Genomic DNA, 27,624 nt, shown 5'->3' with positions numbered 1-27,624 from the left:
TATGATTAGTGGGGTCCGATTCTGCGACCCCCACTGATCCCAGGAACGGGTCCTGTTCCCCCTTGTTGATGGTGTGCCAGGCCATACATATGCTCTGCTGCTCCATTTACTCTCTTTGGGACCACAGGAAATAGCCAGCGCTGTACTCCGCCATCTCCACTGACCCCATGGATGGAGAGGCAGGGCATATGCTCGACCTGCCACTCAATCAAGAAGGGTTCAGACCCCCACGGATCACCTATCCTGTGGATAGAGGATAACTAGAAAAGTGGACACAGGTACTTTAACAGGCGAGCATTTCTATTTTATGCCTCATGCACACGACCGTTCCGTTTTTTGCGGTCCGCAAACCGCGGATCCCCAAAAAACGGAAGCCGCCCGTGTGCCTTCCGCAATTTGCGGAACGGAACGGGCGGCCCATTGTAGATATGCCTATTCTTGTCCGCAAAACGGACAAGAATAGGACATGCTATATTTTTTGGGGGCGCGGCCACGGAACGGAGCAACGGATGCGGACAGCACACGGAGTGCTGTCCACATCTTTTGCGGCCCTATTGAAGTGAATGGGTCCGCAAAAAATGCGGCTCGGATGCGGACCACAACAACGGTCGTGTGCATGAGGCCTTAGTCGGACACATATTTTGGGCCAGATTTTTTATTTTTTCATTTTTTACACCCAAAGAAAACCTTTAAGGATAGGGAATGTGAAAAGGTGAAACAGCTATGACACGACAGGTGATAAGCGTCTGATCGGTGGGGGTCTGACCGCTGGGACCCCCCATGATTAAGGGAACATGGTCTTAAGACCCTTGTGCACATAGATTGGCGGTAATGTAATTGAATGTCTCAGGACCCCTTTTTTCATGATCAGTGGGTGCCCCAGCAGTCAGACCCCAGCAATCGGATACTTATCACCTATCCTGTAGGTAGGCGATCGGTCATTATGGTAGGACAACCCTTTTAATTATACTGTAGATTATGTACAATCTGAGGAGGTTAAGATTTGGTAAATTTCATGCCAGACATTTATGCTTAAAGGGGTTAAAGGGGTCCTCTCACTTCAGTAAATGGCATTTATCATGCAGTTTATACCAGGCACTTACTAATGTATTGTGATACTCCATATTGCCTCCTTTCCATCACATTATACACAGCACGTATCCGTGGTTATTACCACAGTGTAATCCAGCAGTGGTGGCCGTGCTTACACACTATAGGGAAAGGCTGGAAGTGCGCACAGGCCAACACCTTTACCTATAGTGAGCAAGCACGGCCACCGCTGCTGGATTACACGGTGGTCATAACGTGATGGAATGGAGGCAATATGGACAATCACAATACATTAGTAAGTGACTTGTATTAACTTTCTCTACATGATAAATGCCGTTTACTGAAGTGAGACAACAAAAAATAAGTTTGTGTGCAGGAGCCCTAAGGTGGGCCCCCCGAATCAGTTACACTGGTGGGCCCTAAGTACCCCAGTCCGACACTGTTAATATTTGTAAGAAATCTACAGGTATAATTCATATAATGCCGTCAATGACAGAGGTTTGTCTCCAGGCTTGGACCGCACACCCTTTACCAGTGCTGAGCATGAGGAGCGAAGTCTCGCAGGCAGATTACATTCAGTTATGAGTTCTGGGTTGTGTAGTGGGTATAAAGTAGAATATTGGTGTAAATCACAGCAGTAAAATGCAGCTAAAAGTTTCCATACAACTCAATATCTCAATGAATACACATTACAAGTCTTATCTCCCATTTATATTCAATCCTCTGGAGGGGAGACGTACTCGCCGTATGGTCTTCCTTGAGCAGCCGGCCTTGCTGCATAGTAATGGTTTTTGTATTCATCCATCCATACTTCAGCCGTGCGCTTGGTGTTTCTGACGGATGACAGGAAAAGAAGAAGTTATCGGGCTGTGTTTACCGCCTGTGCTTGCTTCTTGCAGATAGCGCTGTGTGTGCAAGCAGAAACATTTCTCGAAAAATACCCCTCCACAGCATTGCCATATGTTCTGGAAGGTTCTATGAACTTGATAAACAAACGTTGTACAGTAGCTTAAAGGGAAATTCCACGCACAACAGACATGAACCACTGCAATAATACGGTAGCCTTTATATGAGCTGTGAAGAGCAATGGTGACGAAAAGGGTGTGGCTGATATAAAATTAAAAACTAATCTTAATATTCTATAATACTGCCAACTGTATACAAGAATATAACTACTATAATACTGCCTCCTATGTACAGGAATATAACTACTATAATACTGCTCCTATGTACAAGAATATAACTACTATAATACTGCCCCTATGTACAAGAATATAACTACTATAATACCGTTCCTATGTACAAGAATATAACTACTATAATACTGCTCCTATGAACAAGAATATAACTACTATAATACTGCTCCTATATACAAGAATATAACTACTATAATACTGCTCCTATGTACAAGAATATAACTACTATAATACTGCCTCCTATGTACAAGAATATAACTACCATAATACTGCTCCTATGTGCAAGAATATAACTACTATAATACTGCCTCCTATGTACAAGAATATAACTACTATAATACTGCTCCTATGTACAAGAATATAACTACTATAATACTGCTCCTATGTACAAGAATATAACTACTATAATACTGCTCCTGTGTACAAGAATATAACTACTATAATACTGCTCCTATGTATAAGAATATAACTACTATAATACTGCTCCTATGTACAAGAATATAACTACTATAATACTGCTCCTATGTACAAGAATATAACTACTATAATACTGCCTCCTATGTACAAGAATATAACTACTATAATACCGCTCCTATGTACAAGAATATAACTACTATAATACCGTTCCTATGTACAAGAATATAACTACTATAATACTGCCTCCTATGTACAGGAATATAACTACTATAATACTGCTCCTATGTACAAGAATATAACTACTATAATACTGCCTCCTATGTACAGGAATATAACTACTATAATACTGCTCCTATGTACAAGAATATAACTACTATAATACTGCTCCTATGTACAAGAATATAACTACTATAATACTGCCTCCTATGTACAAGAATATAACTACCATAATACTGCTCCTATGTGCAAGAATATAACTACTATAATACTGCCTCCTATGTACAAGAATATAACTACTATAATACTGCTCCTATGTACAAGAATATAACTACTATAATACTGCTCCTATGTACAAGAATATAACTACTATAATACTGCTCCTGTGTACAAGAATATAACTACTATAATACTGCTCCTATGTATAAGAATATAACTACTATAATACTGCTCCTATGTACAAGAATATAACTACTATAATACTGCTCCTATGTACAAGAATATAACTACTATAATACTGCCTCCTATGTACAAGAATATAACTACTATAATACCGCTCCTATGTACAAGAATATAACTACTATAATACCGTTCCTATGTACAAGAATATAACTACTATAATACTGCCTCCTATGTACAAGAATATAACTACCATAATACTGCTCCTATGTGCAAGAATATAACTACTATAATACTGCCTCCTATGTACAAGAATATAACTACTATAATACTGCTCCTATATACAAGAATATAACTACTATAATACTGCTCCTATGTACAAGAATATAACTACTATAATACTGCTCCTGTGTACAAGAATATAACTACTATAATACTGCTCCTATGTATAAGAATATAACTACTATAATACTGCTCCTATGTACAAGAATATAACTACTATAATACTGCTCCTATGTACAAGAATATAACTACTATAATACTGCCTCCTATGTACAAGAATATAACTACTATAATACTGCTCCTATGTACAAGAATATAACTACTATAATACTGCTCCTATGTACAAGAATATAACTACTATAATACTGCTCCTATGTACAAGAATATAACTACTATAATACTGCCTCCTATGTACAAGAATATAACTACTATAATACTGCGCCTATGTACAAGAATATAACTACTATAATACTGCTCCTATGTACAAGAATATAACTACTATAATACTGCTCCTATGTACAAGAATATAACTACTATAATACTGCTCCTATGTACAAGAATATAACTACTATAATACTGCTCCTATGTACAAGAATATAACTACTATAATACTGCTCCTATGTACAAGAATATAACTACTATAATACTGCTCCTATGTACAAGAATATAACTACTATAATACTGCCTCCTGTGTACAAGAATATAACTACTATAATACTGCTTCTATGTACAAGAATATAACTACTATAATACTGCTTCTATGTACAAGAATATAACTACTATAATACTACTCCTATGTACAAGAATATAACTACTATAATACTGCCTACTATGTACAAGAATATAACTACTATAATACTGCTCCTATGTACAAGAATATAACTACTATAATACTGCTCCTATGTACAAGAATATAACTACTATAATACTGCTACTATGTACAGGAATATAACTACTATAATACTGCCTCCTATGTACAAGAATATAACTACTATAATACAGCCTCCTATGTACAAGACTATAACTACTATAATACTGCCTCCTATGTACAAGAATATAACTACTATAATACCGCTCCTATGTACAAGAATATAACTACTATAATACCGCTCCTATGTACAAGAATATAACTACTATAATACTGCCTCCTATGTACAAGAATATAACTACTATAATACTGCTCCTATGTGCAAGAATATAACTACTATAATACTGCTCTTATGTGCAAGAATATAACTACTATAATACTGCTCCTATGTACAAGAATATAACTACTATAATACTGCCTCCTATGTACAAGAATATAACTACTATAATACTGCTCCTATGTACAAGAATATAACTACTATAATACTGCTCCTATGTACAAGAATATAACTACTATAATACTGCTCTTATGTACAAGAATATAACTACTATAATACTGCTCCTATGTACAAGAATATAACTACTATAATACTGCTCCTATGTACAAGAATATAACTACTATAATACTGCTCCTATGTACAAGAATATAACTACTATAATACTGCTCCTATGTACAAGAATATAACTACTATAATACTGCTCCTATGTACAAGAATATAACTACTATAATACTGCTCCTATGTATAAGAATATAACTACTATAATACTGCCTCCTATGTACAAGAATATAACTACTATAATACTGCCTCCTATGTACAAGTATATAACTACTATAATACTGCCTCCTATGTACAAGAATATAACTACTATAATACTGCTCCTATGTACAAGAATATAACTACTATAATACTGCTCCTATGTACAAGAATAAAACTACTATAATACTGCTCCTATGTACAAGAATATAACTACTATAATACTGCTCCTATGTACAAGAATATAACTACTATAATACTGCCTCCTATGTACAAGAATATAACTACTATAATACTGCTCCTATGTATAAGAATATAACTACTATAATACTGCCTCCTATGTACAGGAATATAACTACTATAATACTGCCTCCTATGTACAAGAATATAACTACTATAATACTGCTCCTATGTATAAGAATATAACTACTATAATACTGCCTCCTATGTACAAGAATATAACTACTATAATACTGCCTCCTATGTACAAGTATATAACTACTATAATACTGCCTCCTATGTACAAGAATATAACTACTATAATACTGCTCCTATGTACAAGAATATAACTACTATAATACTGCCTCCTATGTACAAGAATATAACTACTATAATACTGCTCCTATGTATAAGAATATAACTACTATAATACTGCCTCCTATGTACAAGAATATAACTACTATAATACTGCCTCCTATGTATAAGAATATAACTTCTATAATACTGCTCCTATGTACAAGAATATAACTACTATAATACTGCTCCTATGTACAAGAATATAACTACTATAATACTGCCTCCTATGTACAAGAATATAACTACTATAATACTGCCTCCTATGTACAAGAATATAACTACTATAATACTGCTCCTATATACAAGAATATAACTACTATAATACTGCTCCTATGTACAAGAATATAACTACTATAATACTGCCTCCTATGTACAAGAATATAACTACTATAACACTGCTCCTATGTGCAAGAATATAACTACTATAATACTGCTCCTATGTACAAGAATATAACTACTATAATACTGCCTCCTATGTACAAGAATATAACTACTATAATACTGCTTCTATGTACAAGAATATAACTACTATAATACTGCTTCTATGTACAAGAATATAACTACTATAATACTGCTCCTATGTACAAGAATATAACTACTATAATACTGCCTCCTATGTACAAGAATATAACTACTATAATACTGCTCCTATGTACAAGAATATAACTACTATAATACTGCTCCTATGTACAAGAATATAACTACTATAATACTGCCTCCTATGTACAAGAATATAACTACTATAATACTGCTCCTATGTACAAGAATATAACTACTATAATACTGCCTCCTATGTACAAGAAAATAACTACTATAATACTGCTCCTATGTACAAGAATATAACTACTATAATACTGCCTCCTATGTACAAGAATATAACTACTATAACACTGCTCCTATATCCCTTTTTATACATGATGAGTGTTATACTCATTCCTGCAGCATATGTTGAGCAGTGCGGCAGTGACACAGACACAGGAGAACTTTGCAGAATTATAGGAGAAGAAATGTAAATGAGTATTTCCTCATTACCCATGCACCTGCTGTTCCCTTTTCAGAAATTAATTATCAGTGGAGGCAGTAAAGCCTCAGATCGGCGGCTCCGGTGTGTCACACTAACACCTGTCTACTTCACCATCAATAATATGCAATCCCTACGCTTCCAGCCTCTGCAGGGGACTGAAGACACGGTTATGGTTGATGAATGAACCAGAGGGATAGAAAAGTTGTCTCCTATATTTCTTGTCTGTTGTGTTCTAGATTCTAAACCAGAGATGTAAAACCACCTCATTTTACAGCGCTCCTCCAAATTTGGCAAAATTCTGCAATCGGATGTGTTGAGTAACTTTTAATAGATTTTTTTAACATTAACATTATTTCAGCTTTTGATGTGAGTAGGGCAGACACAATCTACGTTATCTTAGAGTAGTTATTTTATCTATTTTTCCAAGTCTTTTACATTCTCCCCTCCGCTTAAGCTCCTTTTGAGCTTAATGTGAATGTCTACCCTTGAAGTTCAAAATTCTTCATCTTTCAATTTGATGGAGCTTTTTCTTTTTTTTGGCACAGAGCTTCAAATATCCTGCATAGACACAGATTTTAAACATAACGCGCTGGCTGCCTGCAGTCACCACTAGAGGGAGCTCACTGCATACTACAGCACATGGGCAGTAAACCCTTCCTACTGGCTGCCTGCAGTCACCACTAGAGGGAGCTCACTGCATACTACAGCACATGGGCAGTAAACCCTCCCTACTGGCTGCCTGCAGTCACCACTAGAGGGAGCTCACTGCATACTACAGCACATGGGCAGTAAACCCTCCCTACTGGCTGCCTGCAGTCACCACTAGAGGGAGCTCACTGCATACTACAGCACATGGGCAGTAAACCCTCCCTACTGGCTGCCTGCAGTCACCACTAGAGGGAGCTCACTGCATACTACAGCACATGGGCAGTAAACCCTCCCTACTGGCTGCCTGCAGTCACCACTAGAGGGAGCTCACTGCATACTACAGCACATGGGCAGTAAACCCTCCCTACTGGCTGCCTGCAGTCACCACTAGAGGGAGCTCACTGCATACTACAGCACATGGGCAGTAAACTCCCCCTACTGGCGGCTGCAGGCAACCAGGACATTCACTTTTAGTTGATCCTTGTGGACAACAGATGCACTGTGGATGACCAGCCTTTCAATTTACTTTTAAATAATGCCAAAGCACAAAAAAATCACTACTTAGCCAGATAGACTGTGGATTACCCAGTTCCACCCTGTTCGGCCCAAATCGCATCCATAATTGGCTTTTGTATAAATGGCTAATAATCAACAATTTTGATGGTCTGAGTGTGGTGCCCTGTTGAACTTTGGTTTGTCCTGAGAAGCCACCTTGTCCTTCTTCAGAGTTGCATGGACCTTGTAGATGGTGTAGACTTGGTCAGAGAAGAGCAATGTCGGGTTATAGGCTGGAGTGGCTTGCCTACTGAAGATGTAGAGGTTGGACGGAGGTTGGGAGGAGTGATAAGCTGAGAAGAAGCCATGCAGATGATCCCTTCATGTGTGCGGAAGACTCTCTGGAGAGGAGTGTTTCAGAGGCTTAATTGAGCAAGGTTTAGAAGGGTGTAACGGGAGCAGTGAGCTACCAAACTAGCAAGCTTGGCCAAGGAAGCAGGTGGTGTGCAGTGCTTCGTGCAGAAGAGGTTGAGTGTAGTGTCAGCTTGGCTGGGTTAGCTCTGGGAGAGTCTGCTGAGAAGGAGCCAGGAAGCGGTAAATGTGGTGGAGGTCATACCCGGTGAAGCTGAGAGCGAGCCGTGGAGGCATATCCAAAAACAAGGCCAAGGTCAGGAGATGAATCATAAGCAGTAGCACAGGGAACAATATCCAGGACAGGACAGCACCTCAAACACCAGGCAAGCCATGGGAAGGTAGTTCCCCTTTACATAGGTCTGTTGTCATCTTCGTGCCCTCCAGCATTGCAATGGATCCAAAGCAGCAGAGCAATGGTGAAGACCAGGAGCCAGAGGAGGAAGCAGATGAGGCCTTTGGCAGGAGGTGCGACCATTCACCAGACCACATCACTGGAACCAGTCTGATGAGATGTCCTTCATCAAACACGTAGACCATTTATGTCATTCTAGAACAAGGATCAGCAACTTGTGGCCCTCCAGCTGTTGTCAAACTAGAACTCCCAACACGCACATTTGCTCGGCAGTTCTCCTATATGGAACATGATGGGAGTTGTAGTCTCACAACAGCTGGAGTGCTAGAGATTGCTGACACCTGCTCTAGAAGGCTAGATCTGAATCAACCGCATAACAACCAGTCTGAAATGAGTGATCGACATCTAATCAAACTTTTAAATCAAATCTTTTAGTTAGTTGGTTGCCCGTCTCCTTAGAGTTTTTACTGGGCACGGTATAAAGCCCTTAATAAAATGAGCGCTCCTTATGGCCAAGCATCAGCCGGCCTAAAAAGGACCCTTGGGCTCCATTGTGTTAAAGGTCCTAAAGCAACAATGGAGGCCATCAGAATCTGCACTGAGGACTACGGGGCTGAATCAGGTGCTTGGCCACACACGTTCATACTAACTAACTAAATCCTAGGAAAGCGTAAGAAAATAAGGTCGAGGCGCCTTTAAATCCCCTGCATCATTTGCATGAGAAGACAGAATATATGATGGGATACAACACATTTAACCCTTGTCAAATGGGCTTGTGAAACTATTGATTCCCATCGTGTAGCCTAGTCATTTTTCTAGATAAGACAAGGCGAGATTGCCTCCTAGATGCTGCTATTTCTTAATTAACAGTGTCACAGTGTGTAAAAAATCAATTTCTGACTCGATGCGACATGGCGATACGCTGTACGCCTGCGAAAGCAAATAATTTACAGCGGCCTCTCCCCGGGCAGTTTCTTCATTATCCGCAGAGAAAACACTCTACCTACTTTATGTAAGTGTTGGCGTTCCCCTCTGGAAAGACATAAGGATGCTTCTTCCGAAATACATGTCCCACTCGGCTGCAGGGTAGAATTTCCAGGCTCCCTCCGCACATCCACACGCGGAATGAGATTTCTGAAAAACATTACATTCAGCCTGCTATCAGATCCCAGTGTACTGCGGATTATACAGGTTGTGTAACATGCCCCAAAACTAATCAAAACCGGACTGGAAACCAATTGTACTGCAGTAATACCTAACCTACAGAGGCAGCGGAATACTCACTGCCTGCACCGATACATTGTATCCAAGGCAGAGCACAAAGTATCTTTCATATTGAAAACATTCCTTTTTTTTTTTTTAAAGGGCAGATTTGTACCTATGACACCGTCTGACCTGTTACATGTGCGCTTGGCAGCTGAAGACATCTGTGTTGGTCCCATGTTCATATGTGCCCGCATTGCTTAATATATGCAAATGAGCCTCTAGGAGCAACGGGGGCGTTACCATTACACCTAGAGGCTCTGCTCTCTCTGCAGCTGCCACGCTTGTAGTTTATAACCATTCAGTCCCGGCTGTAGTAAAAATCAATTCTCCATGTACCGACTTCCTGTAGAGCCTAAACGCAGCAACAAGTCAGAAAAAAGCAGAGCTGCAGTGTAAAGCATGGGGCCTGAATACATCCTACAGCTCTAAGGCAGTTATTCAGCAGAAGCAGACGACCTTCAGTGAATGTTGCAGAGAATCGGATTCCTCTGCTGAAATTGCAGCCATGTGTAAGGATAACGGCCGGCGTGTTATATTCTCTAGAGTTCCTATATACTATGGGGAATGGACACCTCAAAGGTAGAAAAGAATCAATGTCAAATATTCAACTCAACTGAACACAAAAATGTCTTATTAAACCAAATTAAACAGATTCTTCCCATAAGGCTCCTCAAAGGAATTTTCCGGCAGAATGACATTTTTTTTATATAAAATGGGCAGAACGGGTTAAACAAAAATACTCATTACTCACCTGGCTGCACTTCCGATGCTTGTGGGTCTCCACTTCCTAAACCCAGCTCGACACACAGGAAACGGCAGGAAATATCTTCTCAGCCAATCACTGACTGCACCGGCGACCCGCCTCCCTCTGTGATTGGCTGCATGCGGGGCCGGGATCAGCAGGCAACCATTGGGTGACTGAATGGAAGGGGGGCGGGATCTTGAGGTGACGAATGTATTTCTTTTTAACCCTTTCTGCCCCAATATAAAAATTGTTAACTGACCCCACCCCCACCCCTGGACGATCCCTTTAAGAGCTGAGACTGTACGCAGCTAAAGAGGTAAGTGGTGGAAATGCAATCCCTGTACAATCAGATGCCGGCCGAGCTCATGGATCATCGACACCTACTATACCGTATACAACGCATACTACCGCCTACCATGTACATAGCTAGCAAATGTACAGCAAACAAATGAGCAAATAGAGTAGATACCAGGGGCCAATACAGGAGAAGAAAGCCCTGTCTATAAGAGCTTACAATCTGCAAAGAAGACGGGGGACAGAAAGGGGGTCCAACCTAATTACGGATGTGGCGGTAGAGAATAATGCATTATCATATGTTAGGCCTAGTGCCTAGTCCCCGGCATCCCCACCAATCAGCTGCCGGCACAGGAAACTATACAATGGATGGAGCTGGAAGCACAAGGCTCTGTCCACCGCGTAGTGGCCAGACCGGGTACTGCAGCTCAGCTCCCATACAAGTGAATGCTGCAGTACACTGACGCCTACAGTACACCGACGCCAGAAACTACACAGAGGACAGAGTCTTCTGCTTTCAGCTCCATCCACCATATAATTACTGGCACCGGTAGCTGCCATAGCTGATCTGTGGGGGCTACGGGAGTTGGACCCCCAGCAATCTGAGGATAGGTCACCAATATGGTGATCCCTGAAGATCCCTTTAAAGAGTGTCACAGCCATCGACCTGTCTTTTCTTGTCCTCGTGGTACTTGTGCATAGTGCATGTGTAGCGTCGTTTAACCCTTTCCCCCGTGCACGCAATTTTTTTTTCATTTTTTGATCGTCACCTTTCAAGAGATATAACATTTTTATTTGTAGCCGTAGGAGGGCTTCTTTTTTTGTGGGGCAAGTTATAGTTTGTGAATGTCATTATTTTGTGATACACACAACTTACTGATTAAGGCCTCATGCACACGAACGTATGTATTTCGCAGTCCGCAAAAAACGGATCCTCAAAAAATACGGATGACGTCAGTGTGCATTCCGTATTTTGCAGAACGGAACAGCCGGCCCCTAATAGAACAGTCCTATCCTTGTCCGTGATGCGCACAATAATAGGACATGTTCTATATTTTTGTGGAACAGACATACAGAAACATAATGCACACGGAAATGAATGGTTCCGCATACGATCCACAAAAAAAAAAAACGGAACAGACATGGAAAGAAAATATGTTCGTGTGCATGAGCCTTCACTTTTATTAATGCTTTCTGGGAGGGGGAAGGGGAAAAAACCAGAAACACTGCCGCTGAGTTTTTACGTTATACATTTGGCGGTGTTCATTTTTTGCCATAAAAAGATAACAAGATAATTTTACGATTACCGCAATATTTTATACATTTTATCCATGAATTTTATAACATTTTATTGGTCGCGAATAAGCAAAAAACAGCAATTCTGGTGTTGTTTTGTATTTTTTTAAGGCATCACAGGATAAATGACAGGACAATTGTGTAGTGCAGATCGTTATGGACGCAGCAATACCAAATATGTGGAAGGGGTTTTATTTTTGCAATTTTTTTTTCCATTGAAAAGCATTTTTTTTTATGTTAAAAAAAGGTGTATTATTTAAATTGGGGATTTATTTTTATTTAATAAAATGTTATTTAACTTTTTCTTTAACCACATACTAGCCCACAAGGGGGCTCCTCTTTTGATTGCTTCTATGATGTACAGCTTATCCTGTACAATACATTATACTGTAAGCGCTATACTGACAGTCACCAGCAGGGAGCGCCACAGAGGCACAGCCTAATGGGAAACACTACAGGCAGGTGCTGGGGCCTTTATTACGCCCCAGGCTGCCATGAACAGAAGGCTTCCGCAATCTCATTCGTGGGATGCCGATGGGAGACAGAGGAAGTCTGCTCCCTCTGTAACCACTTCGCAAGCGTGGTCGCTATCGACTGCGGCATATAAGGGGCTTAAAAGCCTGGATCGGCGCTTCTGACGATCAGTGCCCTTAGGCTGGGATCACACGGGCGTTGCGGGAAAATGTGCGGGTGCGTGCGGGAACACCCGCGATTTTTCCGCACGAGTGCAAAACATTGTAATGCGTTTTGCACTCGCGTGAGAAAAATCGCGCATGTTTGGTACCCAAACCCGAACTTCTTCACAGAAGTTCGGGCTTGGGATCGGTGTTCTGTAGATTGTATTATTTCCCCTTATAACATAGTCATAAGGGAAAATAATAGCATTCTGAATACAGAATGCATAGTAAACTAGCGCTGGAGGGGTTAAAAAAAATAAAAAAATAATTTAACTCACCTTAGTCCACTTGGTCACTCTGGTCATCACATGATCCATCACCATGGTAAAAGATCATGTGATGACCGGAGTGATGTCACCAAAGGTCCTTTACCTGTAATTAATGCTCACCACAGGTCCTGTTCAGCAAAGGAGACAGAAGGAGATGCCGGGCCGCGATCAAGTGGACTAAGGTGAGTTAAATTATTATTTTTTTAACCCCTCCAGCGCTGTTTTACTATGCATTCTGTATTCAGAATGCTATTATTTTCCCTTATAACCATGTTATAAGGGAAAATAATAATGATCGGGTCTCCATCCCGATCGTCTCCATCCCGATCGTCTCTCCGCGTGAAAACCGCACCGCATCCGCACTTGCTTGCGATTTTCACGCAGCCCCATTCACTTCTATGGGGCCTGCGTTGCGTAAAAAACGCTGAATATAGAGCATGCTGCGATTTTCACGCAACGCACAAGTGATGCGTGAAAATCACCGCTCATGTGAACAGCCCCAGAGAAATGAATGGGTCGGTATTCAGTGCGGGTGCAATGCGTTCAACTCACGCATCGCATCTGCACGGAATACTCGCCCGTGTGAAAGGGGCCTTAGAGCAGGAGCCCGGCTTTCTTGTGTGCTCCGCTTCACTGGAGAAGGCTTAAGGCCTCGTTCGCATCCCCGCGTCAGGGTCACGTCCGTGAAAAAAAATCATACGTGTTTCACCTGTGAAGATGTCCATGAAGGATCCGTGGTTGGTCTCTGTGTGTCCGTTTTTACCTTCCGTGTGTCAGCTTAAAATATAAATTTTAAGAGTATTTCCTATCTGCACCGTGCATGACATCCGTATGGTGTATGTGATTTTCACAGACCCATAGACTTTATGTGATTTCCACAGACCCATAGACTTTATGTGATTTTCACAGACTCATAGACTTTATGTGATTTCCACAGACCCATAGACTTTATGTGATTTTCACAGACCCATAGACTTTATGTGATTTTCACAGACCCATAGACTTTATGTGATTCTCACAGACCCATAGACTTTATGTGATTTTCACAGACCCATAGACTTTATGTGATTTTCACAGACCCATAGACTTTATGTGATTCTCACAGACCCATAGACTTTATGTGATTTTCACAGACCCATAGACTTTATGTGATTTTCACAGACCCATAGACTTTATGTGATTTTCACAGACCCATAGACTTTATGTGATTTTCACATACCCATAGACTTTATGTGATTTTCACAGACCCATAGACTTTATGTGATTTTCACAGACCCATAGACTTTATGTGATTTTCACAGACCCATAGACTTTATGTGATTCTCACAGACCCATAGACTTTATGTGATTTTCACAGACCCATAGACTTTATGTGATTTTCACAGACCCATAGACTTTATGTGATTTTCACAGACCCATAGACTTTATGTGATTTTCACAGACCCATAGACTTTATGTGATTTTCACAGACCCATAGACTTTATGTGATTTTCACAGACCCATAGACTTTATGTGATTTTCACAGACCCATAGACTTTATGTGATTTTCACAGACCCATAGACTTTATGTGATTTTCACAAACCCATAGACTTACATGGGTACGTTTGGTCCGGGACACGTATCCAAGTCGGACATGCTTTCGCTGTTTTCCTGCGGATGCACGGAACATAAAATTGTGAACAGACCATAGATTTCCTATGGGTCAGTATGCTGTCCGCTAAAGATGCCGACAGTACACGTGCGATCTGCCGCGGCTGCTCAAGTTCGCCAGGGCCTCCTCCGTACATTGCATCGCTGCCGTCTGCTTTGAGTTGCAACAAAGTAACTTTCACAGGAAACTTTCTTATTTGAATGTGATAATAAGTGATACAGAGTGGGAGGTGGGGGGGGGGGAGCGCTCTGCACTTCTGCAAAGAAAAATGAAAAACAAAGGTGGCGAAGAGCGGCTCTGTGCTTGCCAGAGGCTTGAAATTCAATCAGAATATTGACTGCGTGGATGCATAGCACCAGATAACACATACATAATGGCTTTCGGGATCCCAAAGGAGGACACTTTCACTTGATGAGTCAATAAATTCCAGGAAAAAAAATATATAAAAAATCTGGAAGGGGAAAAACTGATTAGGCCGATTCAGATTTTCATATATTCTGCCTGGTATATAAACCAATTTGTCACTCTCAATATGTCTGCCGGCTGTGACAGGGAGGGCGGCCTTTTTTTTATTAGTCAGCGACCGAGCATCATGGAAAGGAGATGTATAAATATCTGATGACTGCGAGACATATTTTATTTATTCAGTTCTCAATAGAGAAACCGTTCCCCCTATCACCTTTCCGAAATATATCGTCCTGCTCGGAGCCGGTGACAGGTAGCGTACCAAAAATAACGTATTACCCGCCAGGTCCCATGTCAGACGGGTATACATCTGATTCAGAGGTTCCGTTAAGAGTGGCTGTTGTGCGCCTTGGCTGAACCCATTACATCAGCAGCGGGGTGTACGTGGTGCCGCCATTGTGTGCATCTTGTCCGTTATGAACGGAAACCGCAATGCTGACGGGAAGGGAGCCTGAGCTGTGATTTGTATAAAATGTGAGGGCGTTACGCTTTCTGTGCGGAGGAACCACATCTTATAGTCACTCATATTATTGATATGATAACAGCAGCAGAAGAGTGTGCTGAACTTGCGGAAGGAAAGTGACCTGTCCACTTATGTGACGATGCGAGTACAAGGCTGTATGTGACACGGGGAGGGTCATGATGTGAGATTTACCATCACAGCCCCCCTGCCTTTAGATGGACATCTTCGCTTGTCGGGATGAAGCTGAAGATGTGCACAGGCACCATTCTGGACGTGAGCGTGCTCTAGCGCCATCAATCTAGAGGCAGGGGGCGTGATGAAAAGCAGAGGGGGGCGTCATTATGGAGCACCAGGGGAGTTGCTGGAGCACCGAACCGCATAAGCCCGCCTGCTGGTGCTCGAATGGTTAATTTGCCCGATTTTAAGAGTTCATTTTTCTCCGCAGCGATACCACCGACAGACGTAAGACAGGTATCGTTTTAATCAGCGTCATCCACCCTACCCATAGTTAGGGTGGGGTTGATCCAGGTGACAGAGCCACTTTAAGTTAAAGTTTGCTACATCTGTGTTTTCTGTTAATAAATTGGCTTCATATCACCCTCAGTAATTCTTCATTGGAGCTGGGACATGCTGGAAGAGTCCAGGACCGGGAAAGGAGCTAGGGTTGCCTTAGACATTAGATACTTCAGGGGTCTATGTGCCACCTTCTCCTCCCCCAGAGGTGAGTCTTATGCTGTTGATTTAATTTCTAAGGCTCCACCTTGTTTCTTCATCCTGTTCTTTATGATGTGAGAAGGGAAGCGGGAAAAGAAGGCTTTACTACAGTATTTCATGAGAGGAGTGTGTTGACTTTGTGGGGGAAAGTGACCTGACTTATGTGAAACTGCTGGTGAGGAATCTAGGGGAACATCACAAAGTAAAAGAAGAAGCATGAGGGTCCACAAGCAAAATGTATTTTAACAGCACACCAACTGGTCATGTTTGGAATTGCAGGTGGGATCAATTGACAGCAGCAAATGTAATTGAAGAGCTATGGCACCATATGGATGATTCAAAGTGACAGCAACAAAATATTACAACACATTTGCATTCATCTGAAATTAAAAATATTTCTTCTCTCCAGAGAGCGGCCTCTTAGTTCCTGTCTTTGTGTTCTGGGTCCATTTAAATTAGCATTTTTATAGCTTAACCGTGGAGACTCTGTATTTATGGAGCATTAGCTCGGGTCTTTCTTTTTTTTTTTGCAATTCTTCCCATTCTGAATACATTTCTCAGATGAAATTGATTCAGTGCAATCGTTTGGGAGAAGAATAAACCGGCATCTATCACGGCTTTCACCATGCATTTAGGGTGATGCTACCTGCTGGAGCGCAGCTGTCTGCTTGTAGATCAGGCGGTATAATAGAAAGTTCAATCAATGGCCGGCTCCATAAATCATGCATACCATTTTATTTTAAAAATAATTCGCATAAAAATACCAATTGAACAATCTAAAAATGGAAATAAAAAATACATATACAATATAGAATTATATATACATACACTGCCTGTCCAAAAACAAAAGTCGCCAGCTGGATTTAGCTAAGCAGATAGTTCTGAGCCTCCTATTGGATAATTACTGCAGGGGCGATTATCTTTCAGCTGGCAATAAGTTATTTAACCCCGACTGGTGCAATGAGTTGCTTCTCATTTCTTAAACAACCATGTCGAAAGACACATCTCGTGGTCGTGGAAAAGATGATAGTGTGTTTGCGAAGGGTCAAATCATTGGCATGCATCAAGCAGAGAAACCATCTAAGGAGATTGCAGAAACTACTAAAATTGGGTTAAGAACTGTCCAACGCATTATTAAAAACTGGAAGGATAGTGGGGACCCATCGTATTCGAGGAAGAAATGTGGCGGGAAAAAAAACCCTGAATGATCGTGATCGGCGATCACTTAAACGTTTGGTGAAATCAAATCGAAGAAAAACAATAGTAGAACTCAGGGCTATGTTTAATAGTGAAAGTAAGAGCATTTCCACACGCACAATGTGAAGGGAACTCAAGGGATTGGGACTGAACAGCTGTGTAGCCGTAAGAAAACCACTAATCAGTGAGGCAAAGCAGAAAAAAAGGCTGGGAGCATAAAGATTGGACTCTGGAGCAATGGAAGAAGGTGATGTGGTCTGATGAGTCCAGATTTACCCTGTTCCAGAGTGATGGGCGCATCAGGGTAAGAAGAGAGGCAGATGAAGTGATGCCCCCATCATGCCTAGTGCCTCCTGTACCAGCCTGTGGGGGCAGTGCTATGATCTGGGGTTGCTGCAGTTGGTCAGGTCTAGGTTCAGCAACAGTAAGTGCTCCAAGAATGAGGTCAGCCGACTACCTGAACATACTGAATGACCAGGTTATTCCATCAATGGATTTGTTCTTCCCTGATGGCACGGGCATATTCCAAGATGACAATGCCAGGATTCATCGGGCTCAAATTGTGAAAGAGTGGTTCAGGGAGCAGGAGACATCATTGTCACACATGGATTGGCCACCACAGAGTCCAGACCTTAACCCCATTGAGAATCTTTGGGATGTGCTGGAGAAGGCTTTGCGCAGCGGTCAGACTCTACCATCATCAATGCAAGATCTTGGTGAAAAATTAATGCAACACTGGATGGAAATAAATCTTGTGACATTGCAGAAGCTTATCGAAACAATGCCACAGCGAATGCGTGCCGTAATCAAAGCTAAAGGCTTTTTTTTTGTGGCAACTTTTTTTTGGGACAGGCAGTGTATATATATATATATTAATAGAGAAAATATCACGATCAGTATGGGGGAAAACTCCACACTGAACACAGGAGGAAAGGGGAACAGTAACTGGGCCTGGAAACGAGGGACGGAACAGGTCACCTCCTAAACAACCCCAATCCAGGCCCTAACTACCTATTAATATGAATAGACCTTGAAGGTAGACATATTCATATGCTGGATACCTAGGCCCTTATATCCCTATAAGGCCCTGGAATGAGGTTAGGACCAGAGACAACCTATTCCTCTCTAGATGGATGAATGGAAGTCTCTGTCTCAGGCCCAGATACAAACAGGGAATATAACAAACACAAAACAATAACTGAAAGTAGAAAACTGGCTACTCCAGAAGCGCCACAGAGTACAACCGACCAGCTAGTAAGAAGGCAGTAAGAAAATCTATAAACCGCACCTCCAAGAGTGAGAAGCGTTTACTTATGGGAAAAGTAAATTACCAACAAGTAACACCTGAAGCAAGGGGTGTTCACCAAAACACAGACACACTAAGATCCACAGTGAACTTGTCAATTTAACCCACGAGTTGCCCGTCTCTCTGATCTCCTGGTACCTGCCACGGGGACGTCCGTGACAGAAAAGCATTAAGAGTGAGTAAAGATATCGCAATATGTGAATGAGAGATAAATAGCAAATGTAATCCGGTCCAAGTTTTTAGTTATTACACTAGCCCGATATAGTCTAGTCCGGGTTTATAAAGATCATACTGACTCAATATAGGGAGTGATTTGTCCCTCATTTTATATTATATACAGTATCTGACCATTGAAGAAGAAACGAGTCAGGTTTCGAAACGCGTTAGGCAAAGCAATACAAAGGCAAGATAGCGGCAATATAGAAGGGAAAATACAAAGATCCTCTATGAAAGAATAAAATATATGCCACGGAGCAAATTTGGCCTCCCGATATTCCTAATCCGCGCATGCGCTAAAACGAAAGTGCCGCCACCAGCGCGCGGACTAACTGCGAGATCCAGCGTGTTTGGAGGGGAACAGCCATACAGGAGAAAGCCACGTATGTACTAATTATTATTCCCAGCATCGAATAAACACGCCAGAAGACGGCTAAGTAGATAAATACTGTATCTGGCCCAAGTGTGCACAAAGTATGCTGCATACGGAAAAGTAAAACAAAGTGGCAACAAGATTATATTGTATCAATACAAAACGATACATGATAAAGGCTGCGCTGTATTCCAGGGAGCTCCTCATAAAAATTGTATGCTGGTATAATAGAAAGTGTCAGCTTCTAAACTGCGGGCTTGTTCCGGCTCAGTCATGCAAGCCCTCTCCTCCTGACACCAGACACGGTTCTGTTTCTAAGTAATTCCATTTGTATTTGTGCTCTTGTCACATTCCTCAGACAGATACCGACAGGTATTGAGTTTTCTTTCAGCTCTATCTCATTAAATCTGTACAGCTCGGTAAAATGTGATACACAAATAGGCCACTTAATATGGCAAGTGCCGTCCATTTTCAGAGGAAACTCACATTTAAGTTCAACTCAATCAAGGTCGTATAGAATTAATAGGCTGGAGACGGTCGATGTGCTTTAACTAACTAACTAACTGCCGCACTACTGTCACCAGGACGCTGCAGTTATGGTACGAGCATAGGAGACGTCAAATCATCACTCACCGGTGTCAGCTGTATTATACAGGCAGCTGCAATGGCCGCCCCTGGGCAATTTGTAAAAATACTAAAACAGACTAGGCATGTTTGGCATCACCAAGTTTCCCCCAGAATAAAGGGATGCCATGATTTACCATATAATGCATGGTATATGGCATAAAATATCAGAGTTGACATAAAAAATATCCCTAAATGGTGCCATTGGAAAATGCAACTCTTCCTGGAAGAAAAAATAAAACCTTCATTTAGCTACATTATAAGAAAAAAACTAAAGGTTATAGTTCTTGGGATGAAAAAAAAAAATTCCCTGCGACCTAAAGGGCCAAAGCAGTCTGGTCCTTAAAGGGGTTGTCCGGGTTCAGAGCTGAACCCAGACATATCCCCATCTTCACCCCTCTTGATATGAGCATCTGAGCATTTCATGCTCCGATACTCTCTATTGCCCTGTGCCAGTGACGTACCGGGCTCTCCATGGAGAAAGCTAGGAGGAGGCCTCCGCTGTCACGGACGTTCCCGCGACAGGTGGCAGGAGATCAGTGAGACTGGCAACATGTGGTTTGATCTGACATGTTTTCCGTTTGGATCATATGACGTCTGTGTTGTTTATGGTGCTTGCCATACCTTCTTTCCCCAGGTGTGGCTATTAGGGTAATTTTACCTTCTCCATTTATAGTTGCTTCTCCCACAATACTGTGCAGTTTAAAGCTTCTGTTTGGACCTTTGGATAGATTGTGGTTGGATCTCGGCGGAGTTTGTGGTGCTTCCATAGCCCCTTTGAAGTTAAGTCTTTATTTTCCCTTTTGTATTTTGTTTGGGTTCTGTGTGTTGCATTGTTTGAATTAGGCCTGAAGTAGACTCCTGTTCGTCCTTCCTTTTGGAGGAACATGTAGTCTCATCCCTGCCATTAGTACCAGGGTCCTATAGGGCTTAATAGGACTCTAGGTATTCCTGTGTATGAACTCACCTACCTTTGGGGTCTGTTCATACTGGTAGTCAGTCAGGATTTTGGTTAGGGTTTTCACTAGGAGGTTTCCATTTTCCGTCCCTAGTTCTCAGGCCTGATTCCCTGTTTCCCCCTTCCCTCCTATGCTCGGTGTGGTGTTTCCCTCCCACACTGAAGCGTGACATCCGCCCAGCCGTGAGCCACTAATGGGCCGGCTTTAGTGCTGCCCTAGCCTGCAGTGCTAAAGCCCGCCCATCAGAGCCGGTGACATCACCAGGAACACTGCTAGGCAGAAGCCTCCGCCTAGCAGTGTAATAATATAAACAAAAAAGCCCTTTCCAGGCGTGATTCAGCTCATATGAGGGGGGCCGGGGGGATGAAGAAGGGGATAAGGGTTTAAGCTCCATACAGTCTGAGAAAAAGTTTGAAAATATAAGCGAAATAATAATAATATAAGTTAAATAAATAAATACATAAATATACAAATATGAAAATAAACAAATACAAGCAAGAGAAATAGATAAAATATAAATATAGGCAAGAAAAATTTAATTTTTTAAAATAAATTAATAGTTCAGACATTTTTGGACCTGAGGGGAAAGATTTAAACTTTTAATATTTTGGTGTTTTTTTTTTACTTTTTATTTAATAACCATTAAGTTAAGTTAGGGGCTAGAACCTGGGATCTTTTAATCCCTTGTCCTATTCACCCTAATAGAGATCTATTAGAGTCAATGGGATATTGACACTATCCCTGCTGAGCTGTGCCTCGTGAATAGTTCAGCAGGGAGCTTACCATGGCAGGCCTAGAAGGCTTCAGCAGCGTCCAGGCTGCCATGGTAACCAATCGTAGCCCCCACGATTTCACTGGAAAGCAGAGGGAGCGCCATTCCCCGTCACTGAGGCAGGGTACCTGATGTATGATACCGCAGCAGCCCGCTCCCTACAAATGCGGGTGCATAATTCCATACATGTAAGGCATTATGTGTTACGGAGTTAAAGGGATTGTGCCACAAAACACATTCTACATTTTTTCAAACCAGCACCTGGATCTGAATACTTTAGTAATTTGCATGTAATAAAACAGTTAATATAGCCACTTTCAATAAAAAGTATATGTGTAGTGCCCCCTAGTGTTCTTCTCTTTATTTCTTGTCCCCCTCACTGAGGTGGTCGCACGCGCTCAGTTTAAATCTTCAATTGCCACCAGCCATATCTATTGTAAGAAGCTGTGAAAGTCAGAAGGAAAGAGCTACAGCAGCAGGGACAGGTCTCCTGAGCTGTTATAGGTAGAGAGCTGCAGCAGAAAGTACACCCCCCCCCCCCCCCAAAAGCAGCTATGCTGAAGAAAATATAGCAGAAAAATTGGAGAAATGAACGTGGAGAACTCTGGATCCATGTGAGGTACAGGGCTGGTTTTAGCTTTGTTAGAAAGAGACGGCGAGGTACTATATCACTTATGTCATAACCCCTTTAAGGGATGGAAAAAATGTTCCAAGGACAAATGGAAAACTTTGTAAGCAATACAGAATTAAACATAGTGGGATATTTGATATGAGAAGCCGGGACAGGACGTCAACCTAGTTTTAGAATTATGGACATGGAGTTTAGTGCAGATTGTAAAGCAGAGAGATGGGAAGCGGAGAGTGGAGATAACAGCGCTAATCACAAGGAGGAGGGAGCGGAGGGGATTAGAGAGTTATCTGCCGAGTGACAGAGGAGAAGAGGCGTCTCACCTGTTATACCAGAGAGAAATCACAAGAAGGCTCTTCATGGAAGAGAGGACACAAGTCACGTCCTTGGGAATAGGAGGCAGCAGCCCGAGAAGAATCAGGGTCCAGAAAATGCAAGGCAAACCCAAAACTGACATAAAAATTGCACAAATATACAAAAAAAAAGAAAGTTTATATTGGGGCACAGTGGCGGACTTTACCTCCATGCAAACCGAACAAATGCTTGGGGCCCCAGAGAACAGGGGGCCACAAGAGGTTGACTTAAAAAAAAAAAAAAAAACAGGGCAGAGAGGGCCAATGTGGGAGGGGGGCCTTCGCGGGCGTAGAGCAGTAGCAGATGTGCCCAGGCTGCACTGCTAAGCCGAGAGAGGGGTTTAGCGGGGCAATGGGGGTGGCGCTTTGGTGGTGCAACAGGGGTGGAGCTTAGTGCTGTGACAAACTGGAAATGCCAAATCCACCCCTAATTGGGCAGGACCTTTGAAGTTAAGTCTTTCTTTTCCCTTTTGTATTTTGTTTGGGTTCTGTGTGTTGCATTGTTTGAATTAGGCCTGAAGTAGACTCCTGTTCGTCCTTCCTTTTGGAGGAACAGGTAGTCTCATCCCTGCCATTAGTACCAGGGTCCTATAGGGTATAATAGGACTCTAGGTATTCCTGTGTATGAACTCACCTACCTTTGGGGTCTGTTCATATTGGTAGTCAGTCAGGACCTTGCTCAGCATTATTCCCACTGCTGGGACCACCCAGGAATGTCCCCAAAGTACTACTTGTGTCCCTCAGCAGGTAACATGGGATGCATTTGGTACTAGCGCCCCATTCTCCAAGTCTCATGACCCCAGTTGATTCTACTGTCTTGACACCTCCATCTCCATAAAATCCTCATGAAGGGTCCATGGTTATTGAGACATTATTAGTCAGGCGCTGGAGCAAAGTGCCCTGGTAAGCAACCATAGAATTCTAGGAGTTGCGCAAGATCTCAAACATGGCTAATTTCTTCCAAAAACAGTGCCACACCTGTCCACAGGTCATGTGTGGCATTGCAGCTCAATCCCAATCAATTCTTCGAGGCTGAGCGGCAATACCTGAACCTGCAGACAAGGGTGGACGGCCCCTTAAAACTAAAAAAATTCTAGCTGCCTTTGGCCATCACTAGGGGGAGCTCACTTCATGCAGAATTCTAGGTGTACTATAAAAGTAAATGGGAGCACTATATGGAGGGAGCTCCTCCTAGTGGTGGCAGACCGTAAGAGCACTTTTTTTTGTTGACGAGGAACCTGTGCTTCTTTCACTCTCCAGGTCACTGCCCTCCACAGAACGCCAACACTTCCCTTCTGCTGCTGTGAAGCGCCCCTTACGATGGTGACTAATGCGCGACCGCCCCATATATCATCATGTATCCCTTGCCTAATGACTGTATCGTGTACCATGTCAGAGCTTTTACTCTATTTGACTTTTTATTTGCAGTTAATTTGCGTCTACATCATTTTCTGTAGCGGTGAAATTAGCATGCGGGGCCCCTGAGGCCCCCGGGGAGGATATTGATTAATGTAAACCAAAAATAAGAAGTCATTTGAATTGATTTCCCCTTTTCATCCCATCTGCAGCCGTGATTTATGTACTTTCTATTCTTGTGAAAATCCCAGGATCTCTCTAGGTAAATACTCATCTATTTAATGACATTTTGTAGGTTGCAGAATGAGGGTTTAATAATTCATTTTTATGAGCGTTTGGAATAACTGTGCATTGTGTTCTCCCCATTTCCACATTCAAGTCTAGGATTGAAGTGCAATTAGCTCTGCAACGCAGCGGAACAGTCCTAGCGGGATCCTCATCAGGCCCAATGCATCTCCCATCCGAAATATACAGTAACTTTAGAAATACTTTGCTTCTCTCCTACTGATCCGGAATGTCTTCTCCATTCACATCTAAAGCTGCTGTCAGAATTGCGCTGGTTATAGCGTGTCCATTTCTAAAGGAAACCAGCAGAACTTTGAAAAGCAGCTCTGGAGGCGAATGGAAAGCAACATGGAAATGACTCAAAATTGGTGCAAAATAAGAAAACAATTGCAAAAGTTATCAACCCAAATGAAGAAATATAAATTTTTTTTTTTTTTTTTTTAGAAACAGCTCCACCTTTATGCATAGACTGCATGTGGTAATGCAGCTCAGCCTCATTAGCTGCAATACCAGACACAGCCTGTGGACAGGGGTGGCGCTGTTTCGACAGACAAAAGACCAAAAAATTATATATACTGTATATATATGTTTACGGTTTAGCTTTTTCTTGCTGTTTCTGCTGCTTTTATGTTTTCTGTACTTTTATTAACCCTGTACCAGGTGTAAGCTTGTGACCCCATGCTTGCTTGTGTGACACCCCAGCAGCATGCACAATCAGACTGGACAAGAAGGATTGCCGGTGGGACTTGGGGATAAGCAGCTGCCAGTCACATCCGGTGCTGCTTATCTCGTGGAAGAACTCAGGCTGCCTCCATATACATTGGACTGTCAGCAAATGTGGTTGAAGAGGACTGCAGTCTTGGGTATTCATTTCATGTTGATTATGCCCCTTTCACACGGGCGAGAATTCCGTGCGGGTGCAATGTGTGAGGTGAACGCATTGCACCCGCACTGAATCCGGACCCATTCACTTCAATGGGGCTGTGCACATGAGCGGTGATTTTCACGCATCACTGGTGCGTGGCGTGAAAATCGCAGCATGCTCTAGATTGTGCGTTTTTCACGCAACGCAGGCCCCATAGAAGTGAATGGGGCTGCGTGAAAATCGCAAGCAAGTGCGGTTGCGGTGCGATTTTCACGCATGGTTGCTAGGAGACGATCGGGATGGGGACCCGATCTTTATTTTTTTCCCCTTATAACATGGTTATAAGGGAAAATAATAGCATTCTTAATACAGAATGCATAGTAAATTAGGGATGGACGGGTTTAAAAAATAAAAAACAATTAATAAACTCAACTTAATCCACTTGAACCCTCAGCCTGGCATGTCCTCTTTCTTTTTTTTTGATGAAAAGGACCTGTGGTGAGGTCACTGCGCTCATCACATGGTCCATCACATGATCCATCACCATGGTGATGGACCATGTGATGAGCGCAGTGACGTTATCAAAGGTCCTGGAGAAAGTAGAAAGAAGAGGAGATCCGCTACGTGATTAAGTGGCTGGGGTGAGTTAAATTTGTTTATTATTTTTAACCCCTCAATGGACATTTTACTAAGCATTCTGTATTAAGAATGCTATTATTTTCCCTTATAACCATGTTATAAGGTAAAATAATAAAATCCACACAATACCGATCCAAAACCCGAACTTCTGTGAAGAAGTCCGGGTTCGGGTACAAAACATGCCGATTTTTCTCACGCGCGTGCAAAACGCATTAAAACGCTTTGCACTCGTGCGGATTTCCCGCAACGCATCTTGTCCAGCCCTCAAACGCGACGCCCGTAATACCGACACATTCCACAGCGCAGTACACAGTCACCACAATTCCTGACGCCGATGGGACTCATGATCTCGTTTCCCTTCTCTCAGCCTCACACAATAGGGACCATTTCACAGACGGACAATTATCCGCCTGGTATCAGCAGATTGGTGAAGCTGGTTCTGTGGGATTGTATCTAGAGGAGCTGTTTGCCACTATCTCTCGAAGACTATATGATCCTGGTATTTGACCGCTCTATGGCGTCGGTATGTGAGCACTCTATGTTGCTATCATCAACAACTCATCAAAGCCTGCGCTGATGCAGAAGCTTCTAAAATCCAGGAAGCCTTTCCCCAAGAAAAAGCAGAGATGGAAGCTGTAGCTGCACGGAAGAAAGCAGAGATGGAAGCTGAAGCTGCACGGAAGCAAGCAAAGATGGAAGCTGAAGCTGCACGGAAGAAAGCAATGATGGAAGCTGAAGCTGCACGGAAGAAAGCAATGATGGAAGCTGAAGCTGCACGGAAGAAAGACAGTATATATTGCTGTCACATTAGCAGGAAATGGCATTATTATTTCATGGCGCTATTACATGTGCACTGTCTGATACGCTTTCTATTGGGTATATCTAGCTGTTATCTGGGCACTATAAGGAGCTATTAGTTGAGCGCTATGCTGTATGTTGCTATTATTTGAGAACATTACGTCATTATTGATGTTGAGCGAAGTTCTTGAAAATTCAATTCAGCTGCTTCGCCGAATTTTACTAAAAAAATTAGCTTTGTGACAAATTACTTAATTTCTTTGTACGTAGTTAGTGCAATGATAGGAAACGGCGATTGAGCTGCCCCCCGTCATTGTACCCCTCAGATACCACGTTCATTGCTGATCGCAGCATCTGACATTAATATTAAGGTCTATAATAAAAATAAATAAATAAAATCATACTTACCTCGTCCATTTGATCGCTTAGAGCTGGCTACCATCTTAATTGAAGATCCAGCGCAAAATCTCGTGTGGCACATGATGATGTTATCACGTTGCGGGGTGGTCATCGGGTGCCCACGCTGCTGTGACAGGGACCCGATGGCAGGGAAGGCAGCCCGATGCCTTCCTTAGGCATCGTGGCTGCCATCCCTCTTTGCCTGTGAGATCCAGCCCCCTGTATTACACTGTGTAATACACTTTCAGCCAATGCTTTACAATACAGAAGTATTGTAAAGCATTGTAAAGGGAATCAGACCCCCAAAAGTTAAAGTCCCAGA

The 27,624-nt window shown here is 42.2% G+C and overlaps 1 protein-coding gene across 2 annotated transcripts in view; it reads right to left on the bottom strand.

The window, feature by feature from the left end:
- GALNT14 (polypeptide N-acetylgalactosaminyltransferase 14) overlaps nucleotides 1-27,624 on the bottom strand; it is a 442,885-nt gene that overhangs the window by 19,856 nt on the left and 395,405 nt on the right. For both annotated transcript variants that reach the window (XM_040430606.1, XM_040430607.1), the window contains exons 10-11: nucleotides 9,699-9,825; nucleotides 1,791-1,883 (exon numbers count right to left, since the gene is read on the bottom strand). In XM_040430606.1, coding sequence (XP_040286540.1) covers nucleotides 1,791-1,883; nucleotides 9,699-9,825 — 220 coding nt within the window. The remainder of the gene's footprint in view (nucleotides 1-1,790; nucleotides 1,884-9,698; nucleotides 9,826-27,624) is intronic.

The sequence above is a fragment of the Bufo bufo genome, chromosome 4, assembly GCF_905171765.1.
Source record: "Bufo bufo chromosome 4, aBufBuf1.1, whole genome shotgun sequence".
Lineage (NCBI taxonomy): Eukaryota > Metazoa > Chordata > Amphibia > Anura > Bufonidae > Bufo > Bufo bufo.
This window is presented reverse-complemented; position numbering and strand designations above follow the sequence as displayed.